Here is a 19,549-nt window from a genome sequence, read left to right on the forward strand (position 1 = left end):
TGTTTTCTTGTCACCTCTGCCAGCTTCTCGATGATGTTTCCAAAATAAAACCAAAAGCCTGAGAAAAGCATCGCCATGCCTCTGTCCTCCTCTGGAGGAACTTCACTCCTATATAGCTTCTGCATATTATATAGAACTTTAATTAGGGAGGAAGTGTGTGATAAAGAGGGATCCTCTTCATCATGTTTATCTAGACTCTACAGACAATCCTTCATTTAGGTTCACACAGTCTGCAAATAATGAACATTTTCTGCATTATATAAAAAGATTTAAAAAAAAAAAAAAAGTGAGATCACATTTTTTTGTACTGTACGTATGAAACTGACATCTGATCAGTCCTCACATCACAGGTTATCTGCTGTCACTCAACACAACACTTGTATAAAGATATTTAGCCTGCCTCCCATTGTAACCTGTGACCAAGAGAGTTTATGGGTTCAGACTTGTTTTTTGTCCTCCAGATTATCTGTTATCTGTGCAGTTTTTTTTTCTGCTTTCATTCTGTGTGTGTGTGTGTGTGTCTGCCATGTGGATGTTTGATTTTTTTTTTTTTTTCTTGCAGTACCACACCATGGCCACTGGGGTGGCGCTGTGTGGAGCAGAGGTGCTGAGTGTAGAACTTCAGGTAGAGGGCGAGGGAGAAGAAGGGGAGCTGGGTGCGGAGCTCGGGCTGGGAGAAGGGACCGATTTGGACGACGGACTTGGATGACAGCTCCCGAGGTCTGTTTGGTCCTCCTCTCTGCCTCCTCCTCTACCTTTCCCTCCTCCCCCTCCTTTCTCTCCCCCAGCCCCATGCCCCTCCAGACCCTCAGAGTTCTCCAGCATCTCCTGGATGAGAGGAGGCATGGAGCCCGGTATCTCCATTTTCAGAGTGATCACTCGCTCTGCTCCTATAAAACAAAGAGGTGGAGAAACAAAGCTGAGGACAACAGAACAAGGACCTCCCTTCATCAACTGAAACTGCCACTGCAATGAAGTAAATATTCCACCATTCATTCTCATTATCAAGTATTCAAACTGAATTGAAATGTATTCAAAACCAAAAAACAAATCAAAAACAAAAAAAAAATAGAATAAATAAGACTGAAGAACTGAGTTGAATCTACTTTGCCATTTTTTTGATCAATGTTAATCTACCATCAGTGAAACTAGGCACTTCCTGCACAGATGTTTCATGTTAAAAGCCTTCACTTGATTCTAAAGCTTTCCTGGTAGCATGGGAAGAGGCTGCAGGAAGTGTTTCACTGAGGGTAACTTCACAGTGATTAAAAAAACAAAACAAAAAAAGACAAAGTGGAAGCGAGTGGGAATAATGAGTGAGAAACTCAGAGCAGCAGAGTAATGAGTACAACCTGTCACTGTGACAATGGTATGAGTACAGTACATTATATTGAGTGTATTATGACATTGACAGCAAACAGCATTAACAACAAATATAATGGAAACAGAGCAGAAAACAGAGAGGCTTCTTCACAAAACATAATGTAATTTACTGGAAACTGAGATATTACAAATAAAGATCTGTGTGTGTGTGTGTTTGTCTCTCACCTCTCACACTGATGCTCCTGAGGTCAGTGATCTTCATCAGTATTTTGGGGAACATACAGGGTTTATCGGGTCTCCGCCTCCTTACATAGATCTACACACACAGTGAAGACATGGAGGAAAGAATTCATTTCATCACAGGAAAAGCAGCTGTCAATGCGCTCTGTGATCACACTGTTTCTATAATGTCATTAACCACTGATGCTTGAGAGTAACGGCACACCGGCTTCCTGTCTGGATGCCTTTCTACTTAGTATCCAACTTTCTTTCGCTTCTGGTTTCCACATCACTGCTAAATAAATATACATGAAAATGAATTTGTAGCTTGTGTGTTTTTTTTTCTAATTCTATTACATATGACAACAACAAATACTGTGTGTGTATCGAAGCCTGATATATCTTCTTCCTCTGTGCCAAAGAGCTCAATATTGTCCAAAACCACATCAGTGAGCCACACTGTTGCTCTGGGTGACATGTTATCACGAACACACACTGTATTTTATTTTGACTCCCCACATAAAAATGTCCTGCTGCCAGGAACACGCACCTAAGTGATCTGCAGCTGCAGAAACCAACAATGTATTATTATAATAATAATTCAATGTCAGACCTTCAAGGCTTCTAGCATTGGCTCCTGAAGAACATCCACCTTTTCTGGTTCCTCCAGCTCCTGACGATCTGCACACACACCCGGAAAACCCGTCATGATACACACATGCGTTATATACATTCACAGGTGAATTTCACACTTCACCACGGAAAATCAACTCAGGCATAAACACGCAGCTCAAGGACCTGGTCTGGTGGACACACACATGCCAGGTAGAATGGCAGAATGTTACACAGACATTTAAAGTTACACATATTTTTCCATCGCAGCACATTTAAGAAATCAGGTGCAGTACCTCCACAGAGCAGGCAGATGGCGCTGAGTAATCCCGTCTCTGCATCGTCCATCTCCAGCGGGAGCAGCTGGTTGGCGAAGGAGAACACGAGGTCTGTGAGAGGTCCGAACCCAGCGTTGTGCATCTGCGTGCGGTTCAGGGTCAAACCGTCAGAGAAAGTCATGGTGTCCTGGTCCGGGGTGTAACGAGTGCAGATCCTCAGAATCTAGGAAAAAAAAGTGATGGAAACATTTAAAGTTAAAGACTTTTGATTCACAAATGTGTGGAAAGCATCTCTGAATTGTTCAATTCTGACTGACAAAGGTGTGACGCTCACCAGTATGTCGAGGCAGGCGGCTTTGAGCAGGGTGATCTGATCAGCGATGCTCAGCGTTGTGAAGCCCGGCAGCTGCTTCGCGAACTCCACCGTCTTAATGATGCATTTGGTGGACAGTTCGCTGAACTTGTCCCAGAGACTGACATCCAGCGAGACACGGTGCTCTGCGCTGTTGTTCTGTAGATTGGGGTCGGGCGGGGAACGGCAGAGACACACAGATTTTTCAGGAAACCGTGAGCTGTACCTGTACGATCACTGAGTTACATCACAGGTTAACATAATAACGGTGTGTGTCTGTGTGTGTCTGTGTGAGTACCGTGGTGTATTTTCCCAGCTGACAGAGGGAGGGAAACGTGTCCTGATGAGCCCGGCGAACTCGCTCAATCATCTGCTCTGTGTCTGCTGACAGAACATAGACCTCTGCCTCCCCCTGCCTCTTCTCCTCCTTCTTCTTCTTTGTTCGGTCATTTCGCACCACTGAAAATAAAGATTTATCTTAGAAGATTGAGCAGTAATTCACACTGAATATCTAAGTTGCTGCTCTTTCTAGTCTTTTCTAAACTGAAGTTTCAAATCACCACTTAAAGATGCTTCACTTGTCAAAGGGAGTGCTGCTCAGCCTGTGAAAACAGCTGTGTAATCACGCCTGCAAACTCAAATGAGATGTAAAAGGTGTCTGTGTTTGTGCCTGTAACAAGATTTCAAGCGTCTCTGTTTAGCCATATGCTATTTCTCTGCCTCCACCACCTCTGCCCTTCTCCTTACTACACTTGAGGATGACTGGCAGTCAGACTGCCACATAGCATCATGTCATTTAACAGCGCCTGTGGAACACATCACACACATCACACAGTCTTCAGAAACAAAGAAAATGGGGTGAACTTAAGTGTGTGACGCTTTCTGTGGTTTCTGGAGCAACAAAAGCTGGAGTTGTCTCTCTTTGGAGAAGTAGATCAGTTAAACAGGAGCATGTTACATGTAACAGCAACTGAAAACAAATGGACTCCACTCATTTTTATCACATTCAGGAGGCTGGTTATTATCAGTTAATGTTTGAGTGATTTAGCAGGACATGTATTACCCATGACAAACCACCAGGGGGAGACAAATATCAAGGTTAAAACACGTCACTGTGGAGGAGAACTGAGCTTGGACTGTATACCCTGTTCAAAGTATAGAAATCGCTTATTGTGCTCTGTTCTATTATTGTGCACACACACACACACACACACACACACACACAGAAGGGGACTGCATCTATTTACTGTACTCACACTCCTTGGACATGCCGACGTCGAGGCATTTCTGCAGTCGACAGGACTGACACCGATTCCTCGTCACCTTGTTTATGACACAGACTTTGTCTCGGTGGCATGTGTACACCATGTTCTTCTGGATGCTCCTCCGAAAGAAGCCCTGACGGAGGGAAATGGGAGGCAGTGAATGAAACGCAGAGGCAGGTGAACAGACTGCAGCACGGCATCGCGAACATGTGCAGGTGCTGTTTTTTTTAAACTTGCAATGAAAACAAGGATGACACGGCATCACAACTGAAAGTGCACCATCCACAGCTATCATCACCACGATGAAGGAACAAGTCAAATGTGTTCAGTTTATTTGGTTTTGTTGTTGTGCAGCTGGTACATGGCCCATCAGGACATAAACTCGACCACAAACACACAAAAACCCCATACGCAGACGCTAACTGCATGCAGATTCTTTGTGTGTGTGTGTGTGTGTGTGTGTGAGAGAGAGAGAGAGAGAGAGGAATTAGAAGAAGCAAAGAGGCTTACAGGTCCTAGGGGAGGTGTAAAGGTTGTGACCTGTTCACTGACCCATTAAGCAAATCCTCCATAGTCTCATGCTCTTTGTAATTATTTTTCTTTCAGGTTTTCGAGCTGCAGCTTGTACACTGTACTGGTGTAAGTCTCCCTAATGCCTACGCTTAGCTGCCTACCTTGCAGCCCTCACAAGCGCTGACCCCATAGTGGTATCCTGAAGATTTGTCCTGACATACAAAGCAGGGCTTGTAGATGCGGGGTGGAGGCGGAGGTGAGGGGGGGCTGGGGACCAGCAGGTCCTCCCCTGAACTCGTGCTCTCGGTCTCTATAGCTGCAGGGTGAGACAAGAAGGAAAAACAGAGAGATTAGCATTTTGGTCAGACTGTGATTAAAGTCCATTTTTGCTAAGAAATCCACGTCTCTACCATTTGACAATGAGTTGTACAAAAAATTAACCCCTTCTTTTACCACATGGTAATGGTACAACACTGTAGAAGAGTTGGCTCAGGTGCATGGATATATATAGGCTAGCTATCAGTGATAAATGGCAGCATCAACACTAACACTTAACAACTCAAAGTAGAAAAAAAGTCCGGACAAGTTCCCAAAGGAACCATTTACTAAAACCAAACTACTGCCGGCCTGTTCTGCATCAGAGTGGACCGTCCTGTTTGGACTTTACATTCACTTACACACACCATGACTGATGACACTATACACGTTGTTAAAAGACCTTGTGTTTTTATTATATTGTGATTAATATCACAGTGGACTGAGTGTGAGTATGTTCTGGATGCTAACCGCCCTGCTTCGTTCCATTAGCTGCATCCTAAATAAGCTGCCTGAAAGCCAGCTTCTTATAAAGAATCTGTTCGTCTAGTTTCAGACGGAAACACTTGACATTTTAGTCTTTTTTTCAGTCATCAGACGTTTAGTTGACAAAGATGTTTGTGACATATTTTTAGTTCCTGGTTTTAATCGAGACATGAAAATGAATGAGCTTCAGCAAACTGCTTTCTAACAAGATTTCATCCAGTGGATTGTAGGCTAAAAGAAAGTTTGGATGAAAATAAGCCACAAACTGACAGGTTGCGTGATTAAGAAGGCAGCTTTGCAGAGTGTGTGTCTGGCCTGATGTTAATAATTAAAGCCACGCAGTGAGACACGAAAGAGGGTTAAAAACAATGAGTCTGGAGAAGATGCAACATTAGCAGATCCAGTGCAATCTAACTCGAGCAATATGAGCCAGTCACTGCTCTGATGTTAACCTGCAGTTTAATATCACAAACCCTGAGTGTCCAGAAAACAGAAAACACTGCACAATCGCAGCAGAACCCTGTACAACAGCCCTGCAACGCACCCTGTCCTTATAGGTTCCAGACAAATCGTTTAGTTTACATTTAATATATATATTTAATATGTAATATAATTGAATGCATATTTTGTCACAAACAGACTACGTTTAGTTGCAAAATCAACAAGACCTGACTACAAATGCGTATGACAATTAAGTTGTGTGTGTGCTTTAGCGTGGATAGCATGTTTAACACTATATAAACAAACATGTTAGCCAGCGTAGCTGGCTGGGCTTCTGACTATTCAGTGAGGCTGAATGTAGCAAAGTCCCACTGTGGCGAGATGCTAACAGATAACGTTACAGCACTGCCTTTAGTAATTGGCCTGACGCGGCTTTAAATGGAGCGTAACATTATTTAACATCTTAATGTTACTTCAGTTGTGTGGGTGGTGCGCTTTGAGGTGTCTCTTCATGTCTGTGGTTTTCTTCCCAGTGTTTTTTTTAGCCACAGAGTTTCTCTCCTGACAGTACTACACACCCACCTTTTCCTCCTGGAAGCACTGTATGTGAAGTGGGCCCCCCACATGTCAACTTGTTTTTTCATGTTTTTTCTTCTGTTTTTTTTTTCAAAAGAATGTATTATCATGTTTTTTTTCTCCTCACCATATGTTGTCAACTCAATGGGAAGATGGTTTGGATGAGCAGGAGGAAAAAAGTGCAGCACAGCCATTCAAAGGATATTTGGATTATGTCTTTATTTGAAACAAACAAAAAAAACAGGCTATGTAATTTCATTTCCTCTTTTCTCATCAACGAAAATGTAGACAGATTATTAATAGAGAGACAGTCCATTCATTTTCTAGACTGATCCATGGACTCGTTGACTTTTAGGAGCCCTATTGGTCTCATTGTGTACTATCCTGAAAATCTTCACAAGGTTAGCAGAGGTATCAGAGACGGGGGAATACGATCTCAGTGACAACGGAATGAACTGCAGTAGTTAGTGGTTAGATAGCAGCAGGTAAACCATCACATCCGGCTCCTAATTCTCTAACCAGGCTTATTCTGTCCGTGTGCTTGTTTTATTTTTGTTCAGAGACCTGCCAAAGACAGACCGTGATCCTGATCCTTCAGATTAAGAAACTAGGACCATCCGCAACTCCTCCACTGCTCACTCTGTCATTCTGCCTCCTCTAACCTCTACCCTAACACACACACACACACACACACACACACACACACACACACACAGAGACTTCTCCCCTCCCCCTGCTTTAGTAGCCATACCAGACATTCTTCTATGGAGGAGATTCAACTCCCCTCGACTGGTCTGCTCTGTTTACATAGAGCAGGAGAGAGGCCGAGAGAAATAAAGAGAGGAGATCCTCCTCCTCCTCCTCAGTCATCAAACCATCCCTCCATCTTTCCCTCTCTTCATCTCCCCTCTATTTGTTTTTGCTCTTTTCTCACTGACACACTAGCCAACAGTAGCAAGTACTGTCTGACCTCCTTTAAGCTTCTCTCTTTCCAAGAGTCTCTCACTTTGTTTTTTCTCTGTATGTGTGTGTGTGTGTGTGTGTGTGTGTTGTTAATCTCTTCTTACTGCTTCCTGCTTCTGCTTCAGTGTGCAGGACATGACGCAAGGCTGCAAAATGTCCAAACAAAATGCACTGCTATCAGCTGTCGGCTGTGATTAGGGGAAAGAGCATTTTAACACCTTTAAATGTGTCAGGACGGGGACATCCTCCAAACTGAATCAGATAAGGATAACAGCGTTTATATAATTTTATCTCATCGACGAACACCATGAAGAGGCACGGTGTTTTTGCAATCGACAGTCACCTAAGTAAATATTGTTTTTGAGAAACTTAATTTTAGATACATAAGAGCATAATTTATGGTGCAGTGACAGTAGTTAGAACCAGTCTTGACAGTCATGTGACTTATGTGCAGCTCTCACAGTAACTGTACTAGTGTCAGTTCATAAAACCATACTCTGCAGTTAAAGTAAATACATTTAACTCATTCAGTTCTTCTTCAGTGCAGCATTTACCACATATGACCGCTCTCAATCAACCAGAGGACCAGTCCTAATAACTCTGGTGATCTGTTGACTTATCCTCAAGGTCAAAGTTACACAATATGTTGCAGCAAGTTGTTTACATTTGTTGGACCTTTGAAAGAGCTTGAGGTCCAGTGTTTCATTGCCAGCAATGACTGTCACGCCTGTAATTGTTGTGCATTTGACAAAGACAAAATGTCTCAGCATGTGCTGGATGGACGGTCGCACGGTTTTGTACAGATAGTGATGGTCCCACGATGATGTATCCCAGTGGCTTTGGTGAGCCCCTGACTTTTAGAGCAAATAAATGATTCACTGCAAAAAGACAAGTAAGGATTTAAAGGTCAGAGGTAAATGTGGTGAAAGAGTATAACGCATGGTCACAATTTTTAAGAGCAAAGTAAAAGCAGACATTAATTTGAGTCTTGGGGTTTTCCTAAACCAAAGCGTTGTTAAAACCTTTCAAAGCCTGGGTCAGTTGAGTTCAAATCCAATAGTGACAATGTTAAACGCTAGCCAGCGCTGGACTAAGCCGTTTACTTACTCTGATGTAAAATACATTGAATGACCTCCCCAGGCGGCCCTGGCTTTCTGCCAGCTAGCAGTTCCTGAATAGAGAGCGTGCTCTCTCTCAGCTTAGAGGCCGGCCTCTAATCACTACACTGAACCCTTCTCCCTGCACAATTAACAGGAAGAAACAAGTTCTTAAACATGAATTTCATGAATTAGACACACTGTTGAGCTCAACATCTCCTATCAGTGTTAATGATGGTCTCACAATATGAATACAAAGCCAACTATTAAACACAGGCACAGTCTAGTACCATTCTGGGGACAAACATGCACCGAGGGGTGGGCAATATGGATAAAATCCTTTATCACAGCACATGTAATTTTATATCATGATACCAATATTAATATATATCATGATCTAGCTTGTACATATCTTACTTTAATGACTGATCAGAAGGTTGCTGCAGCAAATGTGCCAATCAAATCCATCCAAGAACATGACTGACATGGGGGGCTCCCTAGGTCAGAAAGACACGATCTATCCATTGAGGAGGGGGCTCCTCTGTATTATGGTCAGAGCCTTTGATTGGCTTTATGTCTCCCAACAGCTTTCCTTATTTAAAGAAATAAATAAAAAAAAGGTTTCACAGGGCCCTTTGCGCAATCCAATTGAGACATCATTGATAGATAAAATAAGCACGTGGGAATGTCTGGTTTTAGCTAATCACATTAAGTAAAACATGACAAATCCACATATTTCATTACACTCACGCAACAATCCAGTAAATCCAATATTGCCAAAAAGCAGTGAGCGCTGATTGATTTGCTCACACTGGCCTAATACAACCAGAGACGCTAAAGAGGGAACTACCATATAATATAAATGGTATGTGACAAAACCCTTCAAGGCTTCTTCATGTACAGGAACAGAAAGTTTGATGGCGCCACTGAGACAGATTCTGAGACAGGCATTTTACACTGTTTTGTGATATTATAGTGATTACAGTTAATCGACTCAGCGGGAAAATAATCAATGGTCTGATAAACAGTCCTAATTAGAGCTTGACCAGTACTGGTTTTAGTTTTGATAAGACGACAATACATAGGTTGAATTTATTCAAATAAATGGATAACACAAACAAATCTGGGCATGTCTTAAATTTTTGTTTTAAAGAATTGTGACCAAAATTCAAGTATTGTGTAGGAGATTTTAGAGAGAGGAAAAAAAAAACTTATACATACTCTCAAACTATGCCATTTCTTTTAAACACACATATCTTTTAAATGTTACTGCAATTTTTTGTTGCTTACCAGCAGACATACACACCCACACCAAAACATATATGTGATAAACTAATATAATAATAATAGAACATACATCAGCCAGCCAATATTATCAGCCTGACTGATGCAGGTCGACCACCTCACCTGGAATAAACTACACCTTGACAGACATCAGGGAAAAACTCAGGGAAAAAGAGCAGAGACACTACTTTGGACAGGGAATGTCATAATCTCAATTAACACGTCTATTATTTATGCCGTCATCTACTAAGTAAATTGATCATGAGACAACACATGTTAGGATCTGGGTGGCTTACACCACTGCTAAACAATTTCCTGAGGGAAATCCTGTATATCAGAGATGTCCTGAACTGATCCTGGGGATTGGTATCGGGGCAGATCCAGGCTTATTTTAATGGATCAGTTTCTGCTAAAATAAGCCCAATAAAATGTCAATGGTGTGTTTTTTTCATTGAATTCTACTGTGGTTTGCCTGCTAGTGTTGCCTCTCCCTTATAACAACTAGGCTCTACAGTGCAGCATTTTGCTGTACATGCGAGTGAAAATGAGTGTGTCAGAAATGAGAAAACGTTTATCAGTTATCAGATCCTCTCTTCTCTCTGTCTTTATAATAAACAGCAGTAGGCAAAAATGTTCAGTTATGACAAACGTCTCCAGCAGCACTTCATATCAGCAGTTGCTAATTAATGTCAACTCTGTGAGTAACGCGGTCACAGGTCAAAATGAAACTCTGTTGTTTTGTTTTCTCTCTGCAACCCTGAGTCTGTACTGTGTCTGTACTCTAATTGGTGAGGGCAGACCTTCGCTCTGTAACACTGCTGTACAACCACTGACACACTGAGTGTTTCTTCTTCTCAAGTAAAACCATCAGATGATCATGTCGGTCTCTGGGGTCGCATTCTACCTTTCATTCATGTCATATCAATCATTTAATCTTATCAGTGTAATAGTTTTGAATCAGGACCATCGATATTTGCATCAGTTAGCTTGTAGCTGTACACTGAGAAAACATTTCTTTCAGAGTGTATTTGAAAGTTTGATCACATTTTCAGGCTGCAGTTCTGAGCGTGCACTGGGCAGCTGTCATTTAGCTAAATATAAGTATCAGATCAGACTCAGTGTTGGCAGACACCACATATGAAAGGACTTGGATCAGTACTGGGGCTAAAAAAAAAAAAAAAGGTCCACATCCCAACTGTATGTGGTTTATTAGATAAGACTCGTTCTCTCTGTTGAATTTTGATGGTTTTGCCAATAAGTGACATAACAGAAAAAATGCCAAGTGCATCAAAACAAAGATGACAAACTGAAGCTGTGCAGAGCTGTTTTGATTGGTTGATGGTGTATCGAGGTTTCTGTAATATCAGTACCGTGTGCACACTCAGAATGAGAAACTGGAACCATTTAACAGCAGTCAAAGTAAAAATCCTGATGTTAATCCTTCCTCTTTATCCTGTCTCTTATGATTATATTTCCTCTGCCACTTTTAGCTTTTATCTGATGGCAGTGAAATCACATGCACACACACACACACACACATTTAGATATAAAGATATCAATTAGATACAAACACTGACACGCAACTATTCACCTCCTCCCTTTTTCGCACACTCAGGTCAAACTTGGTCAGTATACCCTCACATTCCCAGACAAACTGTAAGTGTGAGTGAATGTGTATGTGTGTATGCGTATCATTATGTGTGTGTGTGTGTGTGTGTGTGTGTGTGTGTGTGTGTGTGTGTGTGTGTGTGTGCGTCTCCTACAGACAGAGAGAGGAGGTCATTCAGTGCGGAGAAGTGATGACTGGGCAGCTGACACAGGAAAGAAAGAGGCAGATAGAATGAGAAATAAAGAGTGGGAGAGATGTAGGTCACTTCCCAATTGTCAGTGAGTCATTGCTCTGGATCACACCCAAACACACACACACACACACACGCATACACACACACATACACACACACACACACACACACACACACACACACACACACACACACACACACACACACACACACACACACTCTCTCTCACAGAATGAACCACGCTCCCTTAGCCAGTGCTTACATGTCTCTGGAGAAGTTGCTGAATGTGTGTGTGTGTGCCTGTGTCTGTGTACAGCCTTTGACCTGCGAACCTGTTTGACACTCTTTATTCCAGTCACACACTAAAACACACAAACACACACAGAGTGGCTCTCTTTCCCTCTGTTTCCCGACCAGAGTTCACTTTACTCTCTCTCTCTTTATGACCTAACCTACGTTGTGCATAGGCCGTGTCACAGTGACATCACCCTCAGGTTACTGTCTGACTGTCAGGTCAGCTGTCTCTAACATGTGACCGTGGGCTAAAGCAGAGCTCTAAACTCACAGCTAGATGGTCCTGTGTTTACGTGTTTCTTAGGGTTTGGCCAATCACCATCCAGGCCGATAATCGGATCTGATTTTCATCATTTTTCCAATAAGAGAAGAATCGTTATTTTGTCTGATCTGGTTGCTGATTAAATAATAAAGTAATAAAAACACGCTGCTTTGACTCTGATGTCACCATCTCTGAAAGGTTGCTGCTTGTAGTCTGGCTCACTGTCCTGTCACAGAAGGACAGACGCAGAGAGGCATCGCTGAGACCATTACATCACTATGACCTATTCCTCTGACGACAATACCCATTTTCGCTTTTTTGCGGTTTAACGTTACTCCACTGTAAATACCTGAACTTGTAATGTTTGGGTGTAGCACACTAGCACTGAGATATTGGTGAGTAATTTTTCAGGGACCCGTTTAATGAAGGGCAAAAGAAAACTAAGATTTGGTATCAGCCCTCAAAAATACACTTACACATAACCAAGCCAGTAGAGTGACAGACGGACAACCTCTCCCAGGTGTACCATGCCTCTAGGTAAGTGGAGGAAAATGGAAGAGCTACCACCAACCACAACGTTGACCATTATAAGGAAAAATAATAAATAAATAAATAAGATCGGCAGGAGGTCAACAGGCCAAGAAAGAAAGTGAACAATAAAGCAAGACGAGAGAAACCCTTGGTCCAACAATAACACGACAGAAAGAAGCAGGTTTCTGATCAGACTCCATGGCATCGGATTTACTCCACCTGTTACATAAACTCTGACCCCGGCTGCTACTATGCATTGGTTACTGTCCTGAAGTGGCAATCTGGCATTTTTCTGTCATATATCTCATAGTATAGCATGGTCAGGTTTATTTTTGACCCACTGTTACTTCTAACAGAAACTCCACTATTTGCCAGATGCATCCCAATTACTTTCTTTCATTTATCAGCCCCTTGAATCATGTAGTTCATTGGTACAGTCGCTCATTAGCTTGTTATGTTGTCGGCCTTTGATGGATTAATCAATTATCAAAGTATCTGCCAATTAATTTACTGCCGGCTGAGTTATTTATTAAGCGACTAAATGTCTCAGCTACTTGTAAACACTCCGTTCCGTTCCCACCCAGGGAGAAGCACCGAGCTGGGTCGCAGGTTCGGCTCAGTTTGGGAAATGAGTGCTGGCAGCTGCTGACCTACTGAGGCCATTTGAATTTCTCCATTCACAACATAAACCAAACCCTTGAGCTGTGAACCACAGACAGCTTAGATATCCAGCTGAATTAATGACCTGACACAAAGGCACTTTAACTGTCATCAACAACAACAACAAAAAAAAAAAAAAAAGCTGGTCAACTGGATGCAAAACAGCAGCATTTGTCAGATATTAGAGCACTGGCAATCAGCACTGGGACAGCTAACCACATGATAATATATAGCAAATAAAAACAAAGTGCATCAGCAAAGAGGAACTGAAGTCACAGGCTCAAACTAAGTGTTCTGACATGCATACAGTGCGAGAAACCTAATATCCGTCTTTGTAGCAGTTAGCTCTGGTGTTTTAGCCATAAACTGATGTTATTATTTTGTTCAAAGCACACAGACAGAGAAACCATTTTCCCACTTGATTTAAGACACCATCAGTATCTAATAGGAAAGGAAATAATAGTCAAAGAAAGTGAATGACACATGACACTACATGTTGTGTAGAGCAGTGTTGTGTTCATCTAGTTAACAGCAGACTGACAAGATAACGATGACTGCCCCATCAAAGCATCAGCACTGATTCAAGACATCTTATTTTGTTTACACTTCAAATCATCATACTCACAGTGGCAGGATCCGCTCCACTGCCTGCCGGTCATCAGGGACCCTCCGAAGGGACGCTGGAGTCCTCCTACGCCGGGCAGGAGTCCTTTCTCCGCCACGAGCCCCGGGGGTCTGTGGTAGTAGTCCATGCTCAGGAAGGAGCCGGGGCTGGGGCTGCTGCGGCTGGGGCTGGGGCTCAAACCCACAACATCCACACTTTCGTACATCCCCGGGACGGGGTTCGCGTTTGATCCCTTTGTACCAGATTGAGGGGGAAAAAAAAAACAAAAAAACCAAAGCGTCCTGAACGGCGGAGGAGGAGAAAATGGGACGGGAGGGAGTTCACATCTTCATAACAGACTGAAGGGAGGAGGAGGAGGAGGAGGATTGGAGAAGAAGAAATGACCTGTCCAGGTGACCTCTCAGCCCTTGGAAGGAGCTCAGGCAGTTTACTGTCAAACTTCACCGCCGCTTTTTTCTGTTTACAGTTCAAAAGCCACAAGTGTCACCAGTTAACTGTGGTGCTGGTGGAGTTACAGCCCTCGTTGGTCTGTGACACAAAATGTTTCAAAAGAAAGAAAGAAAGAGGGCAACCGAAACCGTGTAATGTTAAACACTAATACAGAAACACACACACATGTGGTGTGTATTAGTGTTCGAGTTCACAGCGACCTCGGTGTAAACAGCTAACACGGGTCCTGCGTCGGGAGCATTAGCAGCCCCCTCACTGTGTTTTTATAGTCGCTAAAACGTATTGTGTAACTGTCATATGGTTGCTAATCATCGTATCCAGACAGGCGAACGACCCGTGTCGCTGACAGTCTCTTTAATGTCACAACCAGCGCCGTTGGTCTTAAATCCGCACATACTGGGAATGAATGTAGCTTACGCCGAAAAGTGGAAAGGTCCAGTCGGTGGAAACGCGCTGCTCCTGCTCGCTCCGGTGCCACCAGCTTAAAACACAGCCCTGACTCATGAACGCAGACATGTATGAGTCTGAACTTGCATGTGTCCGAGAAGCTCAATATCCAGAGGTAAAACTGTCGGCGGTAGGTAGGTCGAGGAGATATCCCAGCTCGGCTTTGTGTAGCTCTCACTGCCGCCGCCGCTGCTACTGTGGAGGTCCAGCAGCGGTACAGGCAGCAGTGTCCTGTGGTAACCTCCGATCTGTACCCGACGGCCTGCCTCTCTCTCTCTCTCTCTCTCTCTCTTTCTCTCTCTCTCTCACTCTCTGGTTTGATGAGTGACACCAGCTGCGCACGAGCTCCACCTACCTGCCCCGCGCGTGCTTTCTGCCGCTGTGGCCACTGAATACTGCCCACGACTAAAACCACTGTTACTGTGAGCATGGCTGCTATTATTACTGGTAGTAGTATTGTCATGATTACAAACGACTACTATAATAATCTAATTAGCATGTTATTGTAGTATGACCGTACACGTTCCTGTACTATTACATACATACCTGTATATAACATACAGCTCTGGGTTGTAACTAAGTACATTAACTCAGGCCCTGTACTTTAGTACAGTGTTGCAGTGCTTGTGCTGTGTGGTACTTTACATTTCAGAGGGAATCACTGAATCTTTTAGTCCACAACATTCATTTGAATTATCGTTATTTTTACAAGCTGATATTTTATACACAAAATGTATCTTCAGTATATAAAGAACAACATATGCTTCATTTCATTGTATTAATTTACAGTATTCATCGATTTACTGTAGTTTAGCTCGGTTTCTGAGGTTAAAAATGTTTCTTTAGGGTTTTTGTTATATTTTGTCGTTGCATTTCTAATCTGCCCCATTGCTTTGTGATTTTATCCATATGTTTACAAGTGCAACCATCTAATTCTGTTTATATTGTTTGTAATATACTTTGCCTTTGACACCAAGGTTGAAAATGCTAAGCCAAGAGGATATGTTGCAATGAAAGAAAAATGGAAGTTGCATCAAATTACTTGGACCTTTTTTTTTTTTCTCTCATTTTTGTAAGGTCAGAGAGGTAGATGTGAAAACAAAGGGAGTGAAATACTGCAGCCTGTGTTTAGGGAGGTGGGAGAAAATAAGATTCTGACCACTGTAAAGAAGAAAACCTTTTCCGATGGGCCTGATACTGCCTGATTAAAGCGAAAAAGAAAAGGAAAACTGCATGCACTATTACACCTTTGACTTATATAATATAGGTAAATAGAGGGAATCAGAAAGGACTGAGAGAAGAAATAGATCTATGTTTAATTTTAATCAAATAAACTGAAGAAATCACAAACACAATAGACATAATGCATGGCACGGTTATTTATAAAAAAAAAAAAAAAAAAAACAGTGTTTGACCTTGTTTTTTCAAGTCCTGCTATTTTTCAAAATGCATTAAAAAAGCTGGCAGACCATCTATGTCTGTGCTAAATATCCACTTTGAGCTTATTGTGGTCATGAACTGCGTATAAATTGCTTAAATTACCATGTGTATTTATGATATATATTTATTATATGAACCTTTGTACATGTATTTGCACAGTAAAGCACTGAAAGATGAAATAACCATTAAACTGGATTATATTGTATGGTCTCTGTAATTTTTACTCACTCCACAGTTTCACACAGGTAGTGTTTGGGAGTGTGCAGGACTTGATTTTAACCGGTCACCTCGCTCTTTCATCCTTATACACACACCTCTGCCTGACAACACCTTCCCCCTTCTCTCTCTGTACAGCTGGACCTTCTTTTCACAGCTTCAGTTTTCACACAGTGAGCACACGCTGTAAAGATCACACCCTCAATCTGTCTCTCTGACCCTAATGAAGACATTAAAAAAAAAAAAACAACAGCACTGTTTCTAGTTTCTGTTTATCACTTTAAAGAACAATAATTTTGTGCCAGTGCACCAATGACCATAATACTGAATGGTCTAATGATACCATTACATCCTGTAGGGCTGAACTGAAAACCTGGGGAAAAAAAAAAAAATTAGCTTAATAATTCATGAAAAAGTAATCATATTGATCTCTGAATAAGAATCTCTGGACTGAATAAATTTAGGTTTGGTTTAGTGTTTTTACCATTAAATTATTCAGAATATTTCCTCACCTGCCTGGTTTCTTGGTCTAATGTGACTCGGCTGCTTTATAGAAGCGTGCAGAGTGTTTACATGTGCATTCAAAAACGTTGTATGTACCCATGTATTTTTGCACATGGAGTTGTAGGGGCACATGAACACCAGTTCATGCACTGATGCATGAATGCATAGATTCTAACATGTCTGGTACTCCCCTGTAAGACATGTCTAGTAACATGCACACACACGCACACACAGCCATAAACCCTTTCAGTAAGTGAGTGGATGTCCTTGCTGTGAGGCCTCCCTGTATTGATTAGCTGCTCAAAGTATGAGTGGAGTGAGGGGAAACACATCACATTCATTGCTACCTGTTAATTGATACAGGACATTAAATCTATGGAAAGCACAGAGGCAGGGGTGAGGTGAAAATGGGCTCGGGGGGATAGCAACAAAGAGCAGGAGGAGGATGAAGAAGATGGAGATGAGAAGGAGATTTTTTTTTTTTTTTAGTGGATTAAATGCAAATGGATGAAGACAAAGAAAAGGTTTAGGTCCAGCAAAAGGCAGAAACACACGTAACACATTTTCTATGAAAGAAGAATCCACTCACTTTAATTTGAATTAGCTTCCAATACAGTGGGTCTCACTGGAGACACTTACAGACATTGCCACCAACTGCCCCAGGAGCTGGCACACTGTTTGGCAGTTGGTTGTGGTAATTTGATTAACTATAATTTTATTTGGTAATATAGGAATGTATCAGCCTACTGACATGATAAAAGCCTGGAGAACATGCCCCAATTCATCACCTGATCTCGAAGCCCTTTAAAATCTCATTTTAAGACCATTATTGATAACGATGCTGTTGCGCTCTCATGGTGCATATTTCCAAAATCATTTCTGCATAATCAGGAGTTGGAATAATGTACATATTCTAACACAGAGTGGGGAAGGAACAGGGGCTTAGCAGCTCATCTTTTGTGCCGGGGCACCCAAGCAGCTTAATCCAGCCATGCGCCTCCTCACCCTGCTCTGGTTGTTGCCAGTTTGTAGCGACCTGTGTGAAATCAAACCAAATGTGTTCATGTAAATAGATGGAACATGGTCAGACATACAACATGAAAAGAAATTTTTAAAAAGATCCAAACGATAACAGGTCGAGCAGTGACTGAAGTCCACAGACCACGGCAGAGCGCACAAGAATCAAATCAGGCTCTGCAAAGAACAGAAACCAGGACAAGGTGAGCAACAGCTACTGCAACAATTAGCAGAGAGTGAAGAGGGTGGGAATGGAGGGGTGTGAAGAGGGAAGGAGACGGAGGATAAAGTGGAGGGTAAAAATGAAAGGAGGGAGGGGAGAGAGGAGGGTAAGAGGTCATGTAGGGGTCACAGACATTTCACACTTTACTGCAAAGCTGCCTTCATTCACTTCAAAGCAGGAGGTTGGTGATATTTCATATTTTTCTCATTGTCAGCAAATCCCAGGAAAAGACCAAAGCCACCACTGAATGTCTCTGACTAACGAGTATCGTACGTGCTCCTCATTACAAAGAATGTGATTACAGTCTGGTTAAAGCCACAACCCACAAGCTATAGCGCAACAGAGATAAAGGGTTGAGATGGTGGATGTCGCTCACAAGAGGCTTCTACTGAAAACAGAAATGTTTATGAAGAGGTGAACACCACCTTTCCAGGCTCTACCAGACTAGACTTCTAAGATGAAGAGTGCTCCAATGAGTTTATTTGCTTATTATCATAATAATTATTATGTACAGTTCTAGAAAAAAAAAACACACTTTCAGGTGTTTCTGTGGTGATAGTCGTGCACTCTTGCACATTGTCTCTGCACAATTACCTGCTTCATTCACACATCAGCTCAATCGGACATGACGTAGACTTTATACTAAGGAGCTTGCAGGGTAAAGTCCTCTGGGAGCATAGTTCAGGGTTACAGTGCATGTGTAAAAGCAGCATTGGTCTGGACCAGTAACTGTAACTGCTATTTAAGGTTGCTAGAATTATAAATTGTAAATATGTTAAACACAAGAGGTATGAAGATAGTTTCTATGTGCCGTTTGTAATGAATGTGGTGAAATGTATGTTTTATATTGTTTTTCCAAATGGTCCAACTATTAGAATATTGCCTCAAGTGATTATTTTATTGATAAAGTTAGTCTCATAATTTTGGACAAAGTGTCAAGAGAACGTGAAACAGAGGAGAGGAGAGGAGAGGAGTTGAAAGAAGAAAGGAGGTGAGGAGAAACTTAGGAGAAGAGAAAAGTTGGGAGGAAAGTCAGGAGGGAAGGGAAGAGGAGCAGAGATCAAAGGCAGGATCCGGCTGATGGAGACACTGATAGTAACTGTCTCTCCTCCATTATTCATCAGACAGCTGTAGTGTAAGTAGGTTAAACTAGACGCAGAGAGAAAAAGACGAGGTAAAGGAGACAGGGATGAAGACGGGCTGGAACAGAGGAATAATGAGAGAAGTAAAGGGGGAGCGCATGAGGATCGACAGAGAAGAAAACCCACATGCAGTGAGAAAAACAGGATAGAGGGGTGAGAGACACGGTGGGAGACAGGCACGAAGAAAGAGAGAGAAAGAGAGAGGGGGAGGC

General features: G+C 42.2%; 1 protein-coding gene across 1 annotated transcript; it reads right to left on the reverse strand.

Moving 5' to 3' along the window:
* Window positions 1–520: 520 nt before the first annotated feature.
* Window positions 521–15,040, reverse strand: rarab (retinoic acid receptor, alpha b). Its single transcript, XM_041061736.1, has 9 exons — window positions 13,899–15,040; window positions 4,724–4,878; window positions 4,041–4,182; window positions 3,083–3,243; window positions 2,767–2,943; window positions 2,451–2,655; window positions 2,156–2,223; window positions 1,549–1,639; window positions 521–890 (listed from the first exon to the last, which is right to left on the reverse strand). The coding sequence occupies exons 1-9, from the start codon at window positions 14,101–14,103 to the stop codon at window positions 622–624; spliced, it is 1,473 nt and encodes a 490-aa protein (XP_040917670.1). The 5' UTR covers window positions 14,104–15,040; the 3' UTR covers window positions 521–621.
* Between the last annotated feature and the right edge of the window lie 4,509 nt (window positions 15,041–19,549).

The sequence above is a fragment of the Toxotes jaculatrix genome, chromosome 18 (assembly GCF_017976425.1).
Source record: "Toxotes jaculatrix isolate fToxJac2 chromosome 18, fToxJac2.pri, whole genome shotgun sequence".
Lineage (NCBI taxonomy): Eukaryota > Metazoa > Chordata > Actinopteri > Toxotidae > Toxotes > Toxotes jaculatrix.

Coding starts and splice junctions, on each gene's coding strand:
- rarab (XM_041061736.1), bottom strand. CDS start 14,103: ATGTACGAAAGTGTGGATGTTGTGGGTTTGAGCCCCAGCCCCAGCCGC. Junction 3,244..4,040: donor CGTCGGCATGTCCAAGGAGT/GTGAGTACAGTA, acceptor CTTTATTTTCAG/TGGTGCGAAATGACCGAACA. Junction 891..1,548: donor CAGGAGCATCAGTGTGAGAG/GTGAGAGACAAA, acceptor TTTGTTTTATAG/GAGCAGAGCGAGTGATCACT.